Genomic DNA, 21,272 nt, shown 5'->3' with positions numbered 1-21,272 from the left:
CCAATCATTATGGATGTATATATATCTGCATGTCTTTAGGGGGGGGAGGTGTAAATTGGCTAATGATAAATCAATATCATGTTTTCTTTACTTTTTTCATGTATATGTGCGTATTATCTCGGATAACCCAGGACTAAAATCTAGTGTTATTTGGTCAGATAATCGAGTGCCATTTGTTTTCACGTCGTCTGGCCACATTAGATTATTGTGCACATTATCTGGGACAAAATTCAAATGAAAAAAACGTTGTATCCTGAGAACTTTGTTCTGAGAATTTCCGGCCCAATCACCAAAGTGTTCTCTCTCAATTACTACCATGTTTATGTTTCCATCTTGCCTCTCCTATTTGTTTCTTATGGAGACATTTCAATTTGGGCATGTTCATACAGGCCACTTCCCCTGAGTGTAAAGGGTTAAAACGATCATGGATGATTATAATAGCTTAGTGTATGAATTGTGTAGTTACATTTCTCCATCCTCATCCCTCAACTGGTTACCAAAACAAGTGACCTCTTTGTTGGGGTGTCTGCTTTGATGTGGTTTGAATCCCAGATTGCTCCTTTAGTTAAAGTACAGTATTTTTATGGTATGAAAAAAAGCTGTTTTCTGACAAATAAGTCCACAGTCACAAAGGAAGTGTATGTAGGCCGACATGTTTTTAATCAATGCTCAACATTTCACCATGAAAATCATATTTTATGAAACACAGGAAATTGACTTTGGTCTTGTTTATTCAGCTTGGTTTCCCTGTAAGAAGAAAGACATAACAGAATGGATCAGTATTAATAATGAACATGATAAATATATCAACACTTGGTAATAACAGAATGGATCAGTATTAATAATGAACATGATAATTATATCAACACTTGGTAATAACAGAATGGATCAGTATTAATAATGAACATGATAAATATATCAACACTTGGTAATAACAGAATGGATCAGTATGAATAATGAACATGATAAATATATCAACACTTGGTAATAACAGAATGGATCCGTATTAATAATGAACATGATAATTATATCAACACTTGGTAATAACAGAATGGATCAGTATTAATAAGGAACATGATAAATATATCAACACTTGGTAATAACAGAATGGATCAGTATTAATAATGAACATGATAAATATATCAACACTTGGTAATAACAGAATGGATCAGTATTAATAATGAACATGATAAATATATCAACACTTGGTAATAACAGAATGGATCAGTATTAATAATGAACATGATAAATATATCAACACTTGGTAATAACAGAATGGATCAGTATTAGTAATGAACATGATAAATATATCAACACTTGGTAATAACAGAATTCATCAAGTATTTAAGACTACTCAGCTTGAAATTTTATCTCATATCTTAAATAGATTTGAGTGATTGTTAAACATCAGTATTGACCTCTGTGAAGAATGAATCATAGGTGGTGTTGATGTGGTCATGTTTGAACATGAGTCAGGTGTAGGTTTAGCAGCAGTTTTGTACCTTTCCGGAGTCACGGGTCTTGGCTCTGAGCTTGTTGACCTGAGTCTCAGCGATGTCAGCACGCTCCTCAGCCTCTTCCAGCTCATTCTGAACCTTCCGGAACTTAGACATGTGCTGGTTGGATGCTTCCTCCTGAGTGAGGAAAAGAGAGGAGAGCATAACATCAGTATTGAAAGTTTGGAGCTTCAGGTACCAAATTAATATATATTTTTAAAATTTATTTGAAAGTTTTTTTTTATTGACAGATTTTGGATAGCATTGTACAGTATATATAGGGAGATGGATGATACAGAAGAGATAGTGAGTGGTGGAACAGAGGATCAATCTGCTGCTTCCAGGGCCATGTGATCCAGGAGAGTCAGCACCACCACCAGACCAGCCCCCGGCACAAAGCTAAATAATATTCAACCCTCTCTACTTTAAAATGTTACACATAGGAAGAGGAGTCACTGTGCAAACATTTCTTCAGAAAGGACTTGCACTATCAACTGAGTCAATGTTGACAGTTGTGCAGTAACTTCACTTCAACTAATCTCACTAAATGTATTGTAATGTCTCCTTGGGACTGTAAGCTCTCAGAGGATTTGACTAAGTCTGTGACTCACCGCTTCCTCAGCCTGCCTCTTGTAGGCCTTCACTTTCATCTGCAGCTTATCTACCAGGTCCTGAAGTCTGGCAACGTTCTTCTTATCCTCCTCAGTCTGTGGGAGAAGTTACAAGAATCAATAGTCCATAGTTTAACACACAAACCAGAGTGCTTTAGTGTGTGAAGAATGCACTTTCTCTTACCTGGTAAGTGAGCTCCTTGACTCTGCGCTCATACTTGCGGACTCCCTTGACCGCGTCTACACCTCTTCTCTGCTCGGCCTCCACCTCAGTCTCGAGCTCACGCACCTTTGTGGAAGAAATAAAGGTCAGCATTTATGTGAGGTGGTAAAGTCAGACGTAACAAATGTTTGTAAAACAGAGGACTCTTCTTCTAGTGGTCAATAAGTGTTGTCTGCTCCTATGAACTTTTACGATTTTAATTAAAGGGGTCTATAATGAAAACAACTACATTTCATGATGTAGGTGGTTGATTGAGAGAAAAAGCCATTACACAATACCCCTGTTCATTTTCATATGATCAAATACATTTCCAGCAAACTGTTTTTCAATCCACCCTGCTGTTAACTCACCCTGGACTCCAGTTTCTGGAGCTGCTTCTTGCCTCCCTTCATGGCCAGATTCTCAGCCTCATCCAGACGGTGCTGCAGGTCCTTGACTGTGACCTCCAGGTTCTTCTTCATCCTCTCCAGGTGAGAGCTGGTGTCCTGCTCCTTCTTCAGCTCCTCAGCCATCATGGCCGCCTGGAATGGTAGTTAGTTTCATTTATGCACCAACTGGCACCAATCATAAAGCTCCTTTGGGATCTTTGGTGTGGTTAAACCAGCCCAGTGACTGCTGGCCCTTGGGGACAAATCAAGTTGATGTAATTCAAGGACTCACGTCAGTGATGGCCTTCTTGGCCTTCTCCTCTGCATTCCTGGCCTCCTGGACGATGTCGTCCACCTCTCCCTGCACCTGAACCAGGTCAGTCTCCAGCTTCTTCTTGGTGTTCGCAAGGCTGGTGTTCTGAAGGAGGAAACAAGGCGATTTGTTTGACTCCCAAGAGAACTTACAAGTGAGATAGAGAAAGTCACAAGGCTGAAGTCATGAAAATGTAAACGGTTTGCTTGGTTGAGTTTCATTAGAAATGGCTTTTGACCCGTACCTGGGAGTGCAGCAGTCCAACACGCTCGCTGGCGTCCACCAGCTCAGTCTCAGCCACTTTGCGACCTCTCTCTGTCTGCTCCAGAGCAACTCTCAGCTCCTCGATTTCAGCCACCATCAGACCGTTTCTGCGCTCCACCATGGCTGCCTGCTCCTTCATGTCCTCTGCGGCGCGGACGGCATCATCAAGGTGCAATTGGGCATCCTGGGGTTCACAATTACATAGTATCATTAGACTTGTGGAAGTAGGGGCGATAGGATTGGTAATAAGGGGGAATGGGGGATAACTAGTCAGTTGTACAACTGACTGCCTTCAACTGAAATGTGTCTTCTGCAATTAACCTAAACTCCTCTGAATCAGAGAGGTGAAGGGGTCTGCCTTAATCGACATCCACGTCATCCGCGCCCAGGGAACAGTGGGTTAACTGCCTTGCTCAGGGGAACAGTGGGTTAACTGCCTTGCTCAGGGGAACAGTGGGTTAACTGCCTTGCTCAGGGGCAGAATGACAGATCCAGCAACCTGTTGGTTACTGGCCCAACGCTCAAACCACTAGTCTACCTAGCTAGGTTCATTGGTAAAAATGTCCCCGATATCCCTACAGTATATATTAGTCCACTCTAATATCCCTACAGTATATTAGTCCACTCTAATATCCCTACAGTATATTAGTCTACTCTAATATCCCTACAGTATATTAGTCCACTCTAATATCCCTACAGTATATATTAGTCCACTCTAATATCCCTACAGTATATTAGTCCACTCTAATATCCCTACAGTATATTAGTCTACTCTAATATCCCTACAGTATATTAGTCTACTCTAATATCCCTACCTTTCTACAGTATATATTAGTCCACTCTAATATCCCTACAGTATATTAGTCCACTCTAATATCCCTACAGTATATTAGTCTACTCTAATATCCCTACAGTATATATTAGTCCACTCTAATATCCCTACAGTATATTAGTCCACTCTAATATCCCTACAGTATATTAGTCTACTCTAATATCCCTACAGTATATTAGTCCACTCTAATATCCCTACAGTATATTAGTCCACTCTAATATCCCTACAGTATATTAGTCCACTCTAATATCCCTACAGTATATATTAGTCCACTCTAATATCCCTACAGTATATATTAGTCCACTCTAATATCCCTACAGTATATATTAGTCCACTCTAATATCCCTACAGTATATTAGTCCACTCTAATATCCCTACAGTATATTAGTCCACTCTAATATCCCTACAGTATATTAGTCTACTCTAATATCCCTACAGTATATTAGTCCACTCTAATATCCCTACAGTATATTAGTCCACTCTAATATCCCTACAGTATATTAGTCTACTCTAATATCCCTACAGTATATTAGTCTACTCTAATATCCCTACCTTTCTACAGTATATTAGTCTACTCTAATATCCCTACAGTATATTAGTCTACTCTAATATCCCTACAGTATATTAGTCTACTCTAATATCCCTACAGTATATATTAGTCTACTCTAATATCCCTACCTTTCTACAGTATATTAGTCTACTCTAATATCCCTACAGTATATATTAGTCTACTCTAATATCCCTACAGTATATATTAGTCTACTCTAATATCCCTACCTTTCTACAGTATATTAGTCTACTCTAATATCCCTACAGTATATATTAGTCTACTCTAATATCCCTACAGTATATATTAGTCCACTCTAATATCCCTACAGTATATTAGTCCACTCTAATATCCCTACAGTATATTAGTCCACTCTAATATCCCTACAGTATATTAGTCCACTCTAATATCCCTACAGTATATTAGTCCACTCTAATATCCCTACAGTATATTAGTCTACTCTAATATCCCTACAGTATATATTAGTCCACTCTAATATCCCTACAGTATATTAGTCTACTCTAATATCCCTACAGTATATTAGTCCACTCTAATATCCCTACAGTATATTAGTCTACTCTAATATCCCTACAGTATATATTAGTCCACTCTAATATCCCTACAGTATATTAGTCTACTCTAATATCCCTACAGTATATTAGTCCACTCTAATATCCCTACAGTATATTAGTCCACTCTAATATCCCTACAGTATATTAGTCTACTCTAATATCCCTACAGTATATATTAGTCCACTCTAATATCCCTACAGTATATTAGTCCACTCTAATATCCCAACAGTATATTAGTCCACTCTAATATCCCTACAGTATATTAGTCCACTCTAATATCCCTACAGTATATTAGTCTACTCTAATATCCCTACAGTATATTAGTCTACTCTAATATCCCTACAGTATATTAGTCCACTCTAATATCCCTACAGTATATTAGTCTACTCTAATATCCCTACAGTATATTAGTCTACTCTAATATCCCTACAGTATATTAGTCTACTCTAATATCCCTACAGTATGTTAGTCTACTCTAATATCCCAACCTTCCTACAGTATATTAGTCTACTCTAATATCCCTACAGTATATTAGTCTACTCTAATATCCCTACAGTATATTAGTCTACTCTAATATCCCTACCTTTCTACAGTATATTAGTCTACTCTAATATCCCAACCTTCCTACAGTATATTAGTCCACTCTAATATCCCTACCTTTCTACAGTATATTAGTCTACTCTAATATCCCAACCTTCCTACAGTATATTAGTCTACTCTAATATCCCTACCTTCCTACAGTATATATTAGTCTACTCTAATATCCCAACCTTCCTACAGTATATTAGTCTACTCTAATATCCCTACCTTTCTACAGTATATTAGTCTACTCTAATATCCCAACCTTCCTACAGTATATTAGTCTACTCTAATATCCCTACCTTCCTACAGTATATATTAGTCTACTCTAATATCCCTACAGTATATTAGTCTACTCTAATATCCCTACAGTATATTAGTCTACTCTAATATCCCTACAGTTTATTAGTCTACTCTAATATCCCTACAGTATATTAGTCTACTCTAATATCCCTACCTTCCTACAGTATATTAGTCTACTCTAATATCCCAACCTTCCTACAGTATATTAGTCTACTCTAATATCCCAACCTTCCTACAGTATATTAGTCTACTCTAATATCCCTACCTTTCTACAGTATATTAGTCTACTCTAATATCCCAACCTTCCTACAGTATATATTAGTCTACTCTAATATCCCTACAGTATATTAGTCTACTCTAATATCCCTACCTTCCTACAGTATATTAGTCTACTCTAATATCCCAACCTTCCTACAGTATATTAGTCTACTCTAATATCCCAACCTTCCTACAGTATATATTAGTCTACTCTAATATCCCAACCTTCCTACAGTATATTAGTCTACTCTAATATCCCTACCTTCCTACAGTATATTAGTCTACTCTAATATCCCAACAGTATATTAGTCTACTCTAATATCCCTACAGTATATTAGTCTACTCTAATATCCCTACAGTATATATTAGTCCACTCTAATATCCCTACAGTATATTAGTCTACTCTAATATCCCTACAGTATATTAGTCTACTCTAATATCCCTACAGTATATTAGTCTACTCTAATATCCCTACCTTTCTACAGTATATATTAGTCTACTCTAATATCCCTACAGTATATTAGTCTACTCTAATATCCCTACAGTATATATTAGTCCACTCTAATATCCCTACAGTATATTAGTCCACTCTAATATCCCTACAGTATATATTAGTCTACTCTAATATCCCTACAGTATATTAGTCTACTCTAATATCCCTACAGTATATTAGTCCACTCTAATATCCCTACAGTATATTAGTCCACTCTAATATCCCTACAGTATATTAGTCCACTCTAATATCCCTACAGTATATATTAGTCCACTCTAATATCCCTACAGTATATATTAGTCCACTCTAATATCCCTACAGTATATTAGTCTACTCTAATATCCCAACCTTCCTACAGTATATTAGTCTACTCTAATATCCCAACCTTCCTACAGTATATATTAGTCCACTCTAATATCCCTACAGTATATTAGTCTACTCTAATATCCCTACAGTATATTAGTCTACTCTAATATCCCTACCTTCCTACAGTATATATTAGTCCACTCTAATATCCCTACAGTATATATTAGTCCACTCTAATATCCCTACAGTATATTAGTCTACTCTAATATCCCTACAGTATATTAGTCCACTCTAATATCCCTACAGTATATTAGTCCACTCTAATATCCCTACAGTATATTAGTCTACTCTAATATCCCTACAGTATATTAGTCCACTCTAATATCCCTACAGTATATATTAGTCCACTCTAATATCCCTACAGTATATTAGTCTACTCTAATATCCCTACAGTATATATTAGTCCACTCTAATATCCCTACAGTATATTAGTCTACTCTAATATCCCTACAGTATATATTAGTCCACTCTAATATCCCTACAGTATATTAGTCCACTCTAATATCCCTACAGTATATATTAGTCCACTCTAATATCCCTACAGTATATTAGTCCACTCTAATATCCCTACAGTATATTAGTCTACTCTAATATCCCTACAGTATATATTAGTCCACTCTAATATCCCTACAGTATATTAGTCCACTCTAATATCCCTACAGTATATATTAGTCCACTCTAATATCCCTACAGTATATTAGTCCACTCTAATATCCCTACAGTATATTAGTCTACTCTAATATCCCTACAGTATATATTAGTCCACTCTAATATCCCTACAGTATATTAGTCCACTCTAATATCCCTACAGTATATTAGTCCACTCTAATATCCCTACAGTATATTAGTCTACTCTAATATCCCTACAGTATATTAGTCCACTCTAATATCCCTACAGTGTATTAGTCTACTCTAATATCCCTACAGTATATATTAGTCCACTCTAATATCCCTACAGTATATTAGTCTACTCTAATATCCCTACAGTATATTAGTCCACTCTAATATCCCTACAGTATATTAGTCTACTCTAATATCCCTACAGTATATATTAGTCCACTCTAATATCCCTACAGTATATTAGTCCACTCTAATATCCCTACAGTATATATTAGTCCACTCTAATATCCCTACAGTATATATTAGTCTACTCTAATATCCCTACAGTATATTAGTCCACTCTAATATCCCTACAGTATATTAGTCCACTCTAATATCCCTACAGTATATATTAGTCCACTCTAATATCCCTACAGTATATATTAGTCCACTCTAATATCCCTACAGTATATATTAGTCCACTCTAATATCCCTACAGTATATTAGAACCACTCTAATATCCCTACAGTATATATTAGTCTACTCTAATATCCCTACAGTATATATTAGTCCACTCTAATATCCCTACAGTATATTAGTCCACTCTAATATCCCTACAGTATATATTAGTCCACTCTAATATCCCTACAGTATATTAGTCCACTCTAATATCCCTACAGTATATATTAGTCCACTCTAATATCCCTACAGTATATATTAGTCTACTCTAATATCCCTACAGTATATTAGTCCACTCTAATATCCCTACAGTATATTAGTCCACTCTAATATCCCTACAGTATATATTAGTCCACTCTAATATCCCTACAGTATATATTAGTCCACTCTAATATCCCTACAGTATATTAGTCCACTCTAATATCCCTACAGTATATATTAGTCTACTCTAATATCCCTACAGTATATATTAGTCCACTCTAATATCCCTACAGTATATATTAGTCTACTCTAATATCCCTACAGTATATATTAGTCCACTCTAATATCCCTACAGTATATATTAGTCCACTCTAATATCCCTACAGTATATTAGTCCACTCTAATATCCCTACAGTATATTAGTCCACTCTAATATCCCTACAGTATATTAGTCCACTCTAATATCCCTACAGTATATATTAGTCCACTCTAATATCCCTACAGTATATATTAGTCTACTCTAATATCCCTACAGTATATTAGTCTACTCTAATATCCCTACAGTATATTAGTCCACTCTAATATCCCTACCTTTCTACAGTATATATTAGTCCACTCTAATATCCCTACAGTATATTAGTCCACTCTAATATCCCTACAGTATATTAGTCTACTCTAATATCCCTACAGTATATATTAGTCTACTCTAATATCCCTACAGTATATTAGTCTACTCTAATATCCCTACAGTATATTAGTCCACTCTAATATCCCTACAGTATATTAGTCCACTCTAATATCCCTACAGTATATTAGTCTACTCTAATATCCCTACAGTATATTAGTCCACTCTAATATCCCTACAGTATATTAGTCTACTCTAATATCCCTACAGTATATTAGTCTACTCTAATATCCCTACAGTATATTAGTCCACTCTAATATCCCTACCTTTCTACAGTATATATTAGTCCACTCTAATATCCCTACAGTATATATTAGTCCACTCTAATATCCCTACAGTATATTAGTCTACTCTAATATCCCTACAGTATATATTAGTCTACTCTAATATCCCTACAGTATATTAGTCCACTCTAATATCCCTACCTTTCTACAGTATATATTAGTCTACTCTAATATCCCTACAGTATATATTAGTCTACTCTAATATCCCTACAGTATATTAGTCTACTCTAATATCCCTACAGTATATTAGTCTACTCTAATATCCCTACAGTATATATTAGTCTACTCTAATATCCCTACAGTATATTAGTCCACTCTAATATCCCTACAGTATATTAGTCTACTCTAATATCCCTACAGTATATATTAGTCCACTCTAATATCCCTACAGTATATATTAGTCCACTCTAATATCCCTACAGTATATTAGTCCACTCTAATATCCCTACCTTTCTACAGTATATATTAGTCTACTCTAATATCCCTACAGTATATATTAGTCTACTCTAATATCCCTACAGTATATTAGTCTACTCTAATATCCCTACAGTATATTAGTCTACTCTAATATCCCTACAGTATATTAGTCTACTCTAATATCCCTACAGTATATATTAGTCCACTCTAATATCCCTACAGTATATTAGTCTACTCTAATATCCCTACAGTATATTAGTCTACTCTAATATCCCTACAGTATATTAGTCCACTCTAATATCCCTACAGTATATTAGTCTACTCTAATATCCCTACAGTATATATTAGTCCACTCTAATATCCCTACAGTATATTAGTCCACTCTAATATCCCTACAGTATATATTAGTCCACTCTAATATCCCTACAGTATATTAGTCTACTCTAATATCCCTACAGTATATATTAGTCCACTCTAATATCCCTACAGTATATTAGTCTACTCTAATATCCCTACAGTATATTAGTCCACTCTAATATCCCTACAGTATATTAGTCCACTCTAATATCCCTACAGTATATTAGTCCACTCTAATATCCCTACAGTATATTAGTCCACTCTAATATCCCTACAGTATATTAGTCCACTCTAATATCCCTACAGTATATTAGTCTACTCTAATATCCCTACAGTATATTAGTCCACTCTAATATCCCTACAGTATATTAGTCCACTCTAATATCCCTACAGTATATATTAGTCCACTCTAATATCCCTACAGTATATATTAGTCCACTCTAATATCCCTACAGTATATATTAGTCCACTCTAATATCCCTACAGTATATTAGTCCACTCTAATATCCCTACAGTATATATTAGTCCACTCTAATATCCCTACAGTATATATTAGTCCACTCTAATATCCCTACAGTATATTAGTCCACTCTAATATCCCTACAGTATATATTAGTCCACTCTAATATCCCTACAGTATATATTAGTCCACTCTAATATCCCTACAGTATATTAGTCCACTCTAATATCCCTACAGTATATATTAGTCTACTCTAATATCCCTACAGTATATATTAGTCCACTCTAATATCCCTACAGTATATTAGTCCACTCTAATATCCCTACAGTATATATTAGTCTACTCTAATATCCCTACCTTTCTACAGTATATATTAGTCCACTCTAATATCCCTACAGTATATATTAGTCCACTCTAATATCCCTACAGTATATTAGTCTACTCTAATATCCCTACAGTATATTAGTCCACTCTAATATCCCTACAGTATATTAGTCTACTCTAATATCCCTACAGTATATATTAGTCTACTCTAATATCCCTACAGTATATATTAGTCCACTCTAATATCCCTACAGTATATTAGTCTACTCTAATATCCCTACAGTATATTAGTCCACTCTAATATCCCTACAGTATATATTAGTCCACTCTAATATCCCTACAGTATATATTAGTCCACTCTAATATCCCTACAGTATATTAGTCCACTCTAATATCCCTACAGTATATATTAGTCCACTCTAATATCCCTACAGTATATATTAGTCCACTCTAATATCCCTACAGTATATTAGTCTACTCTAATATCCCTACAGTATATTAGTCCACTCTAATATCCCAACCTTCCTACAGTATATTAGTCTACTCTAATATCCCTACAGTATATTAGTCTACTCTAATATCCCTACAGTATATTAGTCTACTCTATTATCCCTACAGTATATTAGTCTACTCTAATATCCCTACAGTATATATTAGTCCACTCTAATATCCCTACAGTATATTAGTCTACTCTAATATCCCTACAGTATATTAGTCCACTCTAATATCCCTACAGTATATTAGTCCACTCTAATATTCCTACAGTATATTAGTCCACTCTAATATCCCTACAGTATATTAGTCCACTCTAATATCCCTACAGTATATTAGTCCACTCTAATATCCCTACAGTATATTAGTCCACTCTAATATCCCTACAGTATATTAGTCCACTCTAATATCCCTACCTTTCTACAGTATATTAGTCTACTCTAATATCCCTACAGTATATTAGTCTACTCTAATATCCCTACAGTATATTAGTCCACTCTAATATCCCTACAGTATATATTAGTCCACTCTAATATCCCTACAGTATATATTAGTCCACTCTAATATCCCTACAGTATATTAGTCCACTCTAATATCCCTACAGTATATATTAGTCCACTCTAATATCCCTACAGTATATTAGTCCACTCTAATATCCCTACAGTATATTAGTCCACTCTAATATCCCTACAGTATATTAGTCCACTCTAATATCCCTACAGTATATTAGTCCACTCTAATATCCCTACAGTATATATTAGTCCACTCTAATATCCCTACAGTATATTAGTCCACTCTAATATCCCTACAGTATATTAGTCCACTCTAATATCCCTACAGTATATTAGTCTACTCTAATATCCCTACAGTATATTAGTCTACTCTAATATCCCTACAGTATATTAGTCCACTCTAATATCCCTACAGTATATTCGTCTACTCTAATATCCCTACAGTATATTAGTCTACTCTAATATCCCTACAGTATATTAGTCCACTCTAATATCCCTACAGTATATTAGTCTACTCTAATATCCCTACAGTATATTAGTCTACTCTAATATCCCTACAGTATATTAGTCTACTCTAATATCCCTACAGTATATTAGTCCACTCTAATATCCCTACAGTATATTAGTCTACTCTAATATCCCTACAGTATATATTAGTCCACTCTAATATCCCTACAGTATATTAGTCCACTCTAATATCCCTACAGTATATATTAGTCCACTCTAATATCCCTACAGTATATATTAGTCCACTCTAATATCCCTACAGTATATTAGTCCACTCTAATATCCCTACAGTATATTAGTCCACTCTAATATCCCTACAGTATATTAGTCCACTCTAATATCCCTACAGTATATATTAGTCCACTCTAATATCCCTACAGTATATTAGTCTACTCTAATATCCCTACAGTATATTAGTCTACTCTAATATCCCTACAGTATATTAGTCCACTCTAATATCCCTACCTTTCTACAGTATATATTAGTCTACTCTAATATCCCTACAGTATATTAGTCTACTCTAATATCCCTACAGTATATTAGTCCACTCTAATATCCCTACAGTATATTAGTCCACTCTAATATCCCTACAGTATATATTAGTCCACTCTAATATCCCTACAGTATATTAGTCCACTCTAATATCCCTACAGTATATTAGTCCACTCTAATATCCCTACAGTATATATTAGTCCACTCTAATATCCCTACAGTATATTAGTCTACTCTAATATCCCTACAGTATATTAGTCTACTCTAATATCCCTACAGTATATTAGTCTACTCTAATATCCCTACCTTCCTACAGTATATTAGTCTACTCTAATATCCCAACCTTCCTACAGTATATTAGTCTACTCTAATATCCCAACCTTCCTACAGTATATATTAGTCTACTCTAATATCCCTACAGTATATTAGTCCACTCTAATATCCCTACAGTATATTAGTCTACTCTAATATCCCTACAGTATATTAGTCTACTCTAATATCCCTACAGTATATTAGTCTACTCTAATATCCCTACAGTATATTAGTCCACTCTAATATCCCTACAGTATATTAGTCCACTCTAATATCCCTACAGTATATTAGTCTACTCTAATATCCCTACAGTATATTAGTCCACTCTAATATCCCTACAGTATATTAGTCCACTCTAATATCCCTACAGTATATTAGTCTACTCTAATATCCCTACAGTATATTAGTCCACTCTAATATCCCTACAGTATATTAGTCTACTCTAATATCCCTACAGTATATATTAGTCCACTCTAATATCCCTACCTTTCTACAGTATATATTAGTCTACTCTAATATCCCTACCTTTCTACAGTATATATTAGTCCACTCTAATATCCCTACAGTATATTAGTCCACTCTAATATCCCTACAGTATATTAGTCTACTCTAATATCCCTACCTTTCTACAGTATATATTAGTCCACTCTAATATCCCTACAGTATATTAGTCCACTCTAATATCCCTACAGTATATTAGTCTACTCTAATATCCCTACCTTTCTACAGTATATATTAGTCCACTCTAATATCCCTACAGTATATTAGTCCACTCTAATATCCCTACAGTATATTAGTCCACTCTAATATCCCTACAGTATATTAGTCTACTCTAATATCCCTACAGTATATTAGTCCACTCTAATATCCCTACAGTATATTAGTCTACTCTAATATCCCTACAGTATATTAGTCCACTCTAATATCCCTACAGTATATTAGTCCACTCTAATATCCCTACAGTATATTAGTCCACTCTAATATCCCTACAGTATATTAGTCCACTCTAATATCCCTACCTTTCTACAGTATATTAGTCCACTCTAATATCCCTACAGTATATTAGTCTACTCTAATATCCCTACAGTATATTAGTCCACTCTAATATCCCTACAGTATATTAGTCTACTCTAATATCCCTACAGTATATTAGTCCACTCTAATATCCCTACAGTATATTAGTCCACTCTAATATCCCTACAGTATATTAGTCCACTCTAATATCCCTACAGTATATATTAGTCCACTCTAATATCCCTACAGTATATTAGTCCACTCTAATATCCCTACAGTATATATTAGTCTACTCTAATATCCCTACAGTATATTAGTCTACTCTAATATCCCTACAGTATATTAGTCCACTCTAATATCCCTACAGTATATTAGTCCACTCTAATATCCCTACAGTATATTAGTCTACTCTAATATCCCTACAGTATATTAGTCCACTCTAATATCCCTACAGTATATTAGTCCACTCTAATATCCCTACAGTATATATTAGTCTACTCTAATATCCCTACAGTATATTAGTCTACTCTAATATCCCTACCTTTCTACAGTATATTAGTCCACTCTAATATCCCTACAGTATATTAGTCTACTCTAATATCCCTACAGTATATTAGTCCACTCTAATATCCCTACAGTATATTAGTCCACTCTAATATCCCTACAGTATATTAGTCTACTCTAATATCCCTACAGTATATTAGTCCACTCTAATATCCCTACAGTATATTAGTCCACTCTAATATCCCTACAGTATATTAGTCTACTCTAATATCCCTACAGTATATTAGTCCACTCTAATATCCCTACAGTATATTAGTCCACTCTAATATCCCTACAGTATATTAGTCCACTCTAATATCCCTACAGTATATTAGTCCACTCTAATATCCCTACAGTATATATTAGTCCACTCTAATATCCCTACAGTATATTAGTCCACTCTAATATCCCTACAGTATATTAGTCTACTCTAATATCCCTACAGTATATTAGTCTACTCTAATATCCCAACCTTCCTACAGTATATTAGTCTACTCTAATATCCCAACCTTCCTACAGTATATTAGTCTACTCTAATATCCCAACCTTCCTACAGTATATTAGTCTACTCTAATATCCCTACAGTATATTAGTCTACTCTAATATCCCTACAGTATATTAGTCTACTCTAATATCCCTACCTTCCTACAGTATATTAGTCTACTCTAATATCCCAACCTTCCTACAGTATATTAGTCCACTCTAATATCCCTACCTTCCTACAGTATATTAGTCCACTCTAATATCCCAACCTTCCTACAGTATATTAGTCTACTCTAATATCCCTACCTTCCTACAGTATATTAGTCTACTCTAATATCCCTACAGTATATTAGTCTACTCTAATATCCCAACCTTCCTACAGTATATTAGTCTACTCTAATATCCCTACAGTATATTAGTCTACTCTAATATCCCTACAGTATATATTAGTCTACTCTAATATCCCTACAGTATATTAGTCTACTCTAATATCCCTACAGTATATTAGTCTACTCTAATATCCCTACAGTATATTAGTCTACTCTAATATCCCTACAGTATATTAGTCTACTCTAATATCCCAACCTTCCTACAGTATATTAGTCCACTCTAATATCCCTACAGTATATTAGTCTACTCTAATATCCCTACAGTATATTAGTCTACTCTAATATCCCTACAGTATATTAGTCTACTCTAATATCCCTACCTTCCTACAGTATATTAGTCTACTCTAATATCCCAACCTTCCTACAGTATATTAGTCCACTCTAATATCCCAACCTTCCTACAGTATATTAGTCCACTCTAATATCCCAACCTTCCTACAGTATATTAGTCCACTCTAATATCCCTACAGTATATTAGTCTACTCTAATATCCCTACAGTATATTAGTCTACTCTAATATCCCTACAGTATATTAGTCTACTCTAATATCCCTACCTTCCTACAGTATATTAGTCTACTCTAATATCCCAACCTTCCTACAGTATATTAGTCCACTCTAATATCCCTACCTTCCTACAGTATATTAGTCTACTCTAATATCCCAACCTTCCTACAGTATATTAGTCTACTCTAATATCCCAACCTTCCTACAGTATATTAGTCTACTCTAATATCCCAACCTTCCTACAGTATATTAGTCTACTCTAATATCCCAACCTTCCTACAGTATATTAGTCTACTCTAATATCCCTACAGTATATTAGTCTACTCTAATATCCCAACCTTTCTACAGTATATTAGTCTACTCTATTACATTCCTCTGATCTATTATTTTCTACTGATTCACAAACAAATCCCTCCCCATGTTCAGGTTTTTGAGCCTGATGTCCAAGTCCCTTTACCTTGAACTGTCCCTGGACGTTCCTCAGCTGTTTCTGGGCCTCAGCGGCCTGCCTGTTGGCGTGGCTCAGCTGGATCTCCATCTCATTCAGGTCTCCCTCCATCTTCTTCTTCACCCTCAGGGCATCATTCCTGCTCCTGACCTCAGAGTCCAGGGTGCTCTGCATGGAGTCAACCACCCTCTGGCTGTTCCTCTTGATCTGCTCCATCTCCTCGTCCTTCTCAGCGATCTTCCTGTCCACCTCACCCTTGATCTGGTTCAGCTCCAGCTGCACACGCAGAATCTTGGATTCCTCGTGTTCCAGTGTGCCCTGAACGAAGAGAAGCAGTCAGTCAAATCAACCCTTCACTCAGCTCCTCTCCCCCCTTGGTTACTGTTGCAACCTCAGACTATATTTTCCTGGGAAGCCCAATTCCCCATTCAGACCACTGGCATAAACCCCTTACAATAATCTCAAACTGTGTTTTTATATACACAATGAAATTAAACACTACCCCTCAGGTATGTTGTGTTGGTCTGTCATTACAGCTGCTTCAAAGGGATTCCTGGTCAAATTATTTTTGTAGTGTGGCCACTGAATGGCTCTGAATTCAGTGCCAGCATGCAGTCAAAGCTATAACTACTTTCGGAACTAACTAGTGGTCTCAAATCGTATCCTGAAGTTTAAATCAGATGGGAGATGTATTCATAACATGACTAACTGAGCTAGCCAATGTACATGATCATATAAGTTATATGGCTAGCTAGCAACGTTTGGTGGTCTATGAGACAGAGCTAGCTAACCAGCTGAGTTAGAAAACAATACAACAAAAGTATATCGGATTCACTCTATCAACAGGCTCTGCATTTCAGGATTCAAGTAGCAAGTACCCCTGGTGAACTGTTCAATTATTAAACTTGAATTTTATTTTAAGAAAAGTCTGTTTCTGTTTTCTTTTTCTACTGGTTTTCATGTGTTTGAAACAAGAGCTTGTTCGATGTGTCCGACTCGACGATAGTTGCTATCCATTGGAGAACAGGGATTGGTTGCCCACAAACGTTAGGGCGGAGCTTAGCGAAGGGTCAGGACATTTGGATGTGCAAAACACAAGGAATTGCATATATATGACTACAATAAACACCAATAAAAGGGAGCATTGGATTGTAGCTGGCATTGCCAAGTGTAACACTGCTTTTCCTATCAAACAGCTGTAGTTTGTACCTCAGCCTCCTCCAGAGCGGTCTGGATCTCAGACTTCTCTGTCTCCACGGTCTTCTTGGCCTTCTCCAGCTCATGGATGCTCTTGCCAGTCTCTCCGATCTGCTCAGTCAGGTCAGAGATCTCCTCTGCACACACAAACACAGAAGCTGTTGAGACTTGGGAGATTTTCAGTGGATATCACCAATGCACTGAAGTTTATAATGAATCATAATAACAGATAATTAGTTATTGTCTTGCAAATCTAATTGCCACCCCACATCATTGGGTTGTTCAAAGGAATACCAATTACAAGTTCCAAAAATATATATATTTTAAAATATATGTAAAAATTCTGAGATTGTGTAATAGCAATTTGATATAATGTTGATGATTCCAGTCGATTCCATTTTCAAACACTGGTCAAACATCATGCAAAAATAACTGCTGTTAAATGCTCACGTTGCAGGTTCTTGTTCTCTCTCTTCAGAGTCTCCAGATGATCCAGAGCCTCCTCGTAGGAGTTCTTCATCTTGAAGAGTTCAGTGCTCATTGAGCGAGCCTCCTTCTGAGCTCCTTCCAGCTCAGCCTGGCCCTCCTCATACTTCTGCTTCCACTCTGCCAGAACCTGGGGAAATCCATGGGATTTTCATTACAACTCATTGAAAGAGAGTTTTCAATCGGAATATGCTAAAATTATACTGCAACTGATCAAATAGCAGACAGAAAATATCAACCTAGAGTGCGGTTTATAAATGTTCACCTTGTCAAAGTTCCTCTGCTTCTTGTCAAGGTTAGCGGCCATGGCGTTGGCTCTCTCAACGTCAATCATGAGGTCCTCCACCTCTCCCTGCAGTCTCTGCTTGGTCTTCTCCAGGGAGGCACACTTTGAGTTGGTCGCCTCAATGGTCTCCTCAGCCTCCTGCAGACGCTGGGCCAGCTTCTTCCTGTTGGACAACAGCGGGTGGTGTTATGGTGAGTAACTTGTTGTGAAACAAATACTGCACTACATATTGAAGTACCATTTTCTCAGATCCCCAACCAGCCTCACCATCCACAGCATTTATTTTAGTCTTTACTATTGAGAGCAACTCACTTGGCCTCCTCCAGCTCCTCTGTGCGTTGGATGGCATCAGTTTCATACTTAGTCCTCCACTGAGCCACCTCACTGTTGGCCTTGGACATGCCGCGCTGCAGCTCTGCCTTGGCCTCCTGCTCCTCCTCAAACTGCTCTCTCAGTAGATCACAGTCATGGCGGGCAGACTGGACACCATGGGCCAGTGCGTTTTTAGCCTGAGAGATAAAGAAAGACAAAGAGAGATTAGAGAGGGAGAGTAAAACAGATGACAGTAGAAGTCTCTGAGGGAGGTGTAGAAACAGTCTATGTGTAGATAAAGATCTAAACTGGAAGGTGGTTTCCATTTAGGATGCCTTACCTTGACCTCCTCCTCAATCAGTCTCTTCAGCTCCTCCACCTGCTGGGTGAAGGCCTGTTTGCCTCTGGTCAGCTGAGACACCAGGGCTTCCTTCTCCTCCAGCTGGCGACCAAACTCACCTGCAGGGAAAGAGGAACATCTTGTTATGGGGACTCTGTTCTCAAAGATTGACATTTTATTTTGAGGTATCATAGTGCAGAAACTGTGTTGACTGAATTTACAGTCCCCGACACATGTTATTGTGTACTACTGAGGTGAACTATATTGGTTTGTTGTTCATTGTTGGAGGTACCATTTTCTGTCAGGAGTCTGGCCCTCTGTCCGCTGATGTCGTTGACCTGGCGAGCATTCTCATCATTCTTAGTCTTGAGCTCGCTCAGCTGGTCCTCAAGAGTACGGCACATCTTCTCCAGATTGCCCTGTTAGTGAAACATATGTAACTGTAAACTTCAGTTTATTTAATGGTAATTTAGCTGACCATCCTCAACACTGCTTGACCAAAACATCACTACTCACCTTAGTCTTGGCGACAGCCTCCATGTTGCTGGAGAGGTCATCAATCTCCATCTTGTACTCGCTCTTCTCCTTCTCCAGCTTCTGCTTGACTCGCTGCAGGTTGTCGATCTGCTCCCCGAGCTCAGCCACACTGTCGGCCTGCTTCTTGCGCAGAGCGGCGGCTGTGGCCTCATGCTGCAGGGTGGACTCTTCAAGATCACGACGCAGCTTCTGGAACTCAGCCTCGCGCTTCTTGTTCATCTCAATCTGAGCAGCAGTGGCGCCTCCGGCCTCCTCCAGTCTCTCGCTGATCTCCTCAAGTTCCCTGGAGAGATCGGCCCTCTGCTTCTCAACCTTGGCCCTGGCAGCACGCTCAGCCTCAATTTCCTCCTCCAGCTCCTCAATACGGGCCTAGAAAAAGGGTCAGGAGCAGGGGGAATGAACACTACAATACAGTTGAAACAATTGAACCTCACTACATAATAATAGCATGTACTGTATATTTATCATAAATGTGTTTATACATAGCTACATAGCTACACTAACATATTTAATATATTCATTAGACATTGTCCCATGCAGGAACCACACTAACAACGGTAAGAAGCAACATCTTTGCATAGATTAGAAGCACCAGCAAGAAGCACCATCTTCCATCTTACTGAGCCATCAGAATCCACCAGGAAGAATGTGTGCTAGTGTAACGGATGTGAAACGGTTAGCTAGTTAGCGGTGGTGCGCGCTAAATAGCGTTTCAATCTTTGACGTCACTTGCTCTGAGACCTTGAAGTAGTTGTTCCCCTTGCTCTGCAAGGGCTGTGGCTTTTGTGGAGCGATGGGTAACGATGCTTCGTGGGTGACTGTTGTTGATGTGTGCAGAGGGTCCCCGGTTCGCGCCCGGGTATGGGCGAGGGGACGGTCTAAAGTTATATGTTACACTACCAGAAGAAATGCATTGGTTATTTTCCTGTACTGGAGCTTAGATCCTGTACTGTACCTGGAGTTCCTTGATCTTCTTCTGCAGCTGAGCTCCCAGAGACTGCTCATCCTCTATCTTGCTGAGGAGCTGGGTGGTCTCAAACTCCTTCCTAACAAATACAAACACGTTGATTGCAAAGTTTGTTTAGGTTAGACAGTGTAAAGGGAGCCTAAGCTACCATTCACTTTGCTTTTAAGAATCACATACAAAGACTATTTCATGATTACAAGAATGAGCCAAGAAGAACCA

The 21,272-nt window shown here is 37.1% G+C and overlaps 1 protein-coding gene across 1 annotated transcript in view; it reads right to left on the bottom strand.

Annotated features, from left to right (window-relative positions):
- Window positions 1-637: 637 nt before the first annotated feature.
- Window positions 638-21,272, bottom strand: part of LOC118966085 (myosin heavy chain, fast skeletal muscle-like) — a 31,219-nt gene continuing 10,584 nt past the window's right edge. The window contains exons 26-41 of the mRNA XM_036988574.1: window positions 21,042-21,132; window positions 20,066-20,455; window positions 19,842-19,968; window positions 19,550-19,668; window positions 19,210-19,406; window positions 18,877-19,060; window positions 18,576-18,741; window positions 18,138-18,262; window positions 16,938-17,246; window positions 3,256-3,459; window positions 2,991-3,116; window positions 2,681-2,851; window positions 2,292-2,396; window positions 2,108-2,203; window positions 1,503-1,634; window positions 638-747 (exon numbers count right to left, since the gene is read on the bottom strand). Coding sequence (XP_036844469.1) covers window positions 730-747; window positions 1,503-1,634; window positions 2,108-2,203; window positions 2,292-2,396; window positions 2,681-2,851; window positions 2,991-3,116; window positions 3,256-3,459; window positions 16,938-17,246; window positions 18,138-18,262; window positions 18,576-18,741; window positions 18,877-19,060; window positions 19,210-19,406; window positions 19,550-19,668; window positions 19,842-19,968; window positions 20,066-20,455; window positions 21,042-21,132 — 2,560 coding nt within the window. The 3' untranslated portion in view covers window positions 638-729. The remainder of the gene's footprint in view (window positions 748-1,502; window positions 1,635-2,107; window positions 2,204-2,291; window positions 2,397-2,680; window positions 2,852-2,990; window positions 3,117-3,255; window positions 3,460-16,937; window positions 17,247-18,137; window positions 18,263-18,575; window positions 18,742-18,876; window positions 19,061-19,209; window positions 19,407-19,549; window positions 19,669-19,841; window positions 19,969-20,065; window positions 20,456-21,041; window positions 21,133-21,272) is intronic.

Source organism: Oncorhynchus mykiss, chromosome 1 (assembly GCF_013265735.2).
Source record: "Oncorhynchus mykiss isolate Arlee chromosome 1, USDA_OmykA_1.1, whole genome shotgun sequence".
NCBI classification, from domain to species: domain Eukaryota; kingdom Metazoa; phylum Chordata; class Actinopteri; order Salmoniformes; family Salmonidae; genus Oncorhynchus; species Oncorhynchus mykiss.
The sequence above is the reverse complement of the archived record's forward strand: the minus strand, read 5'-3'. Positions and strand labels throughout refer to the sequence as shown.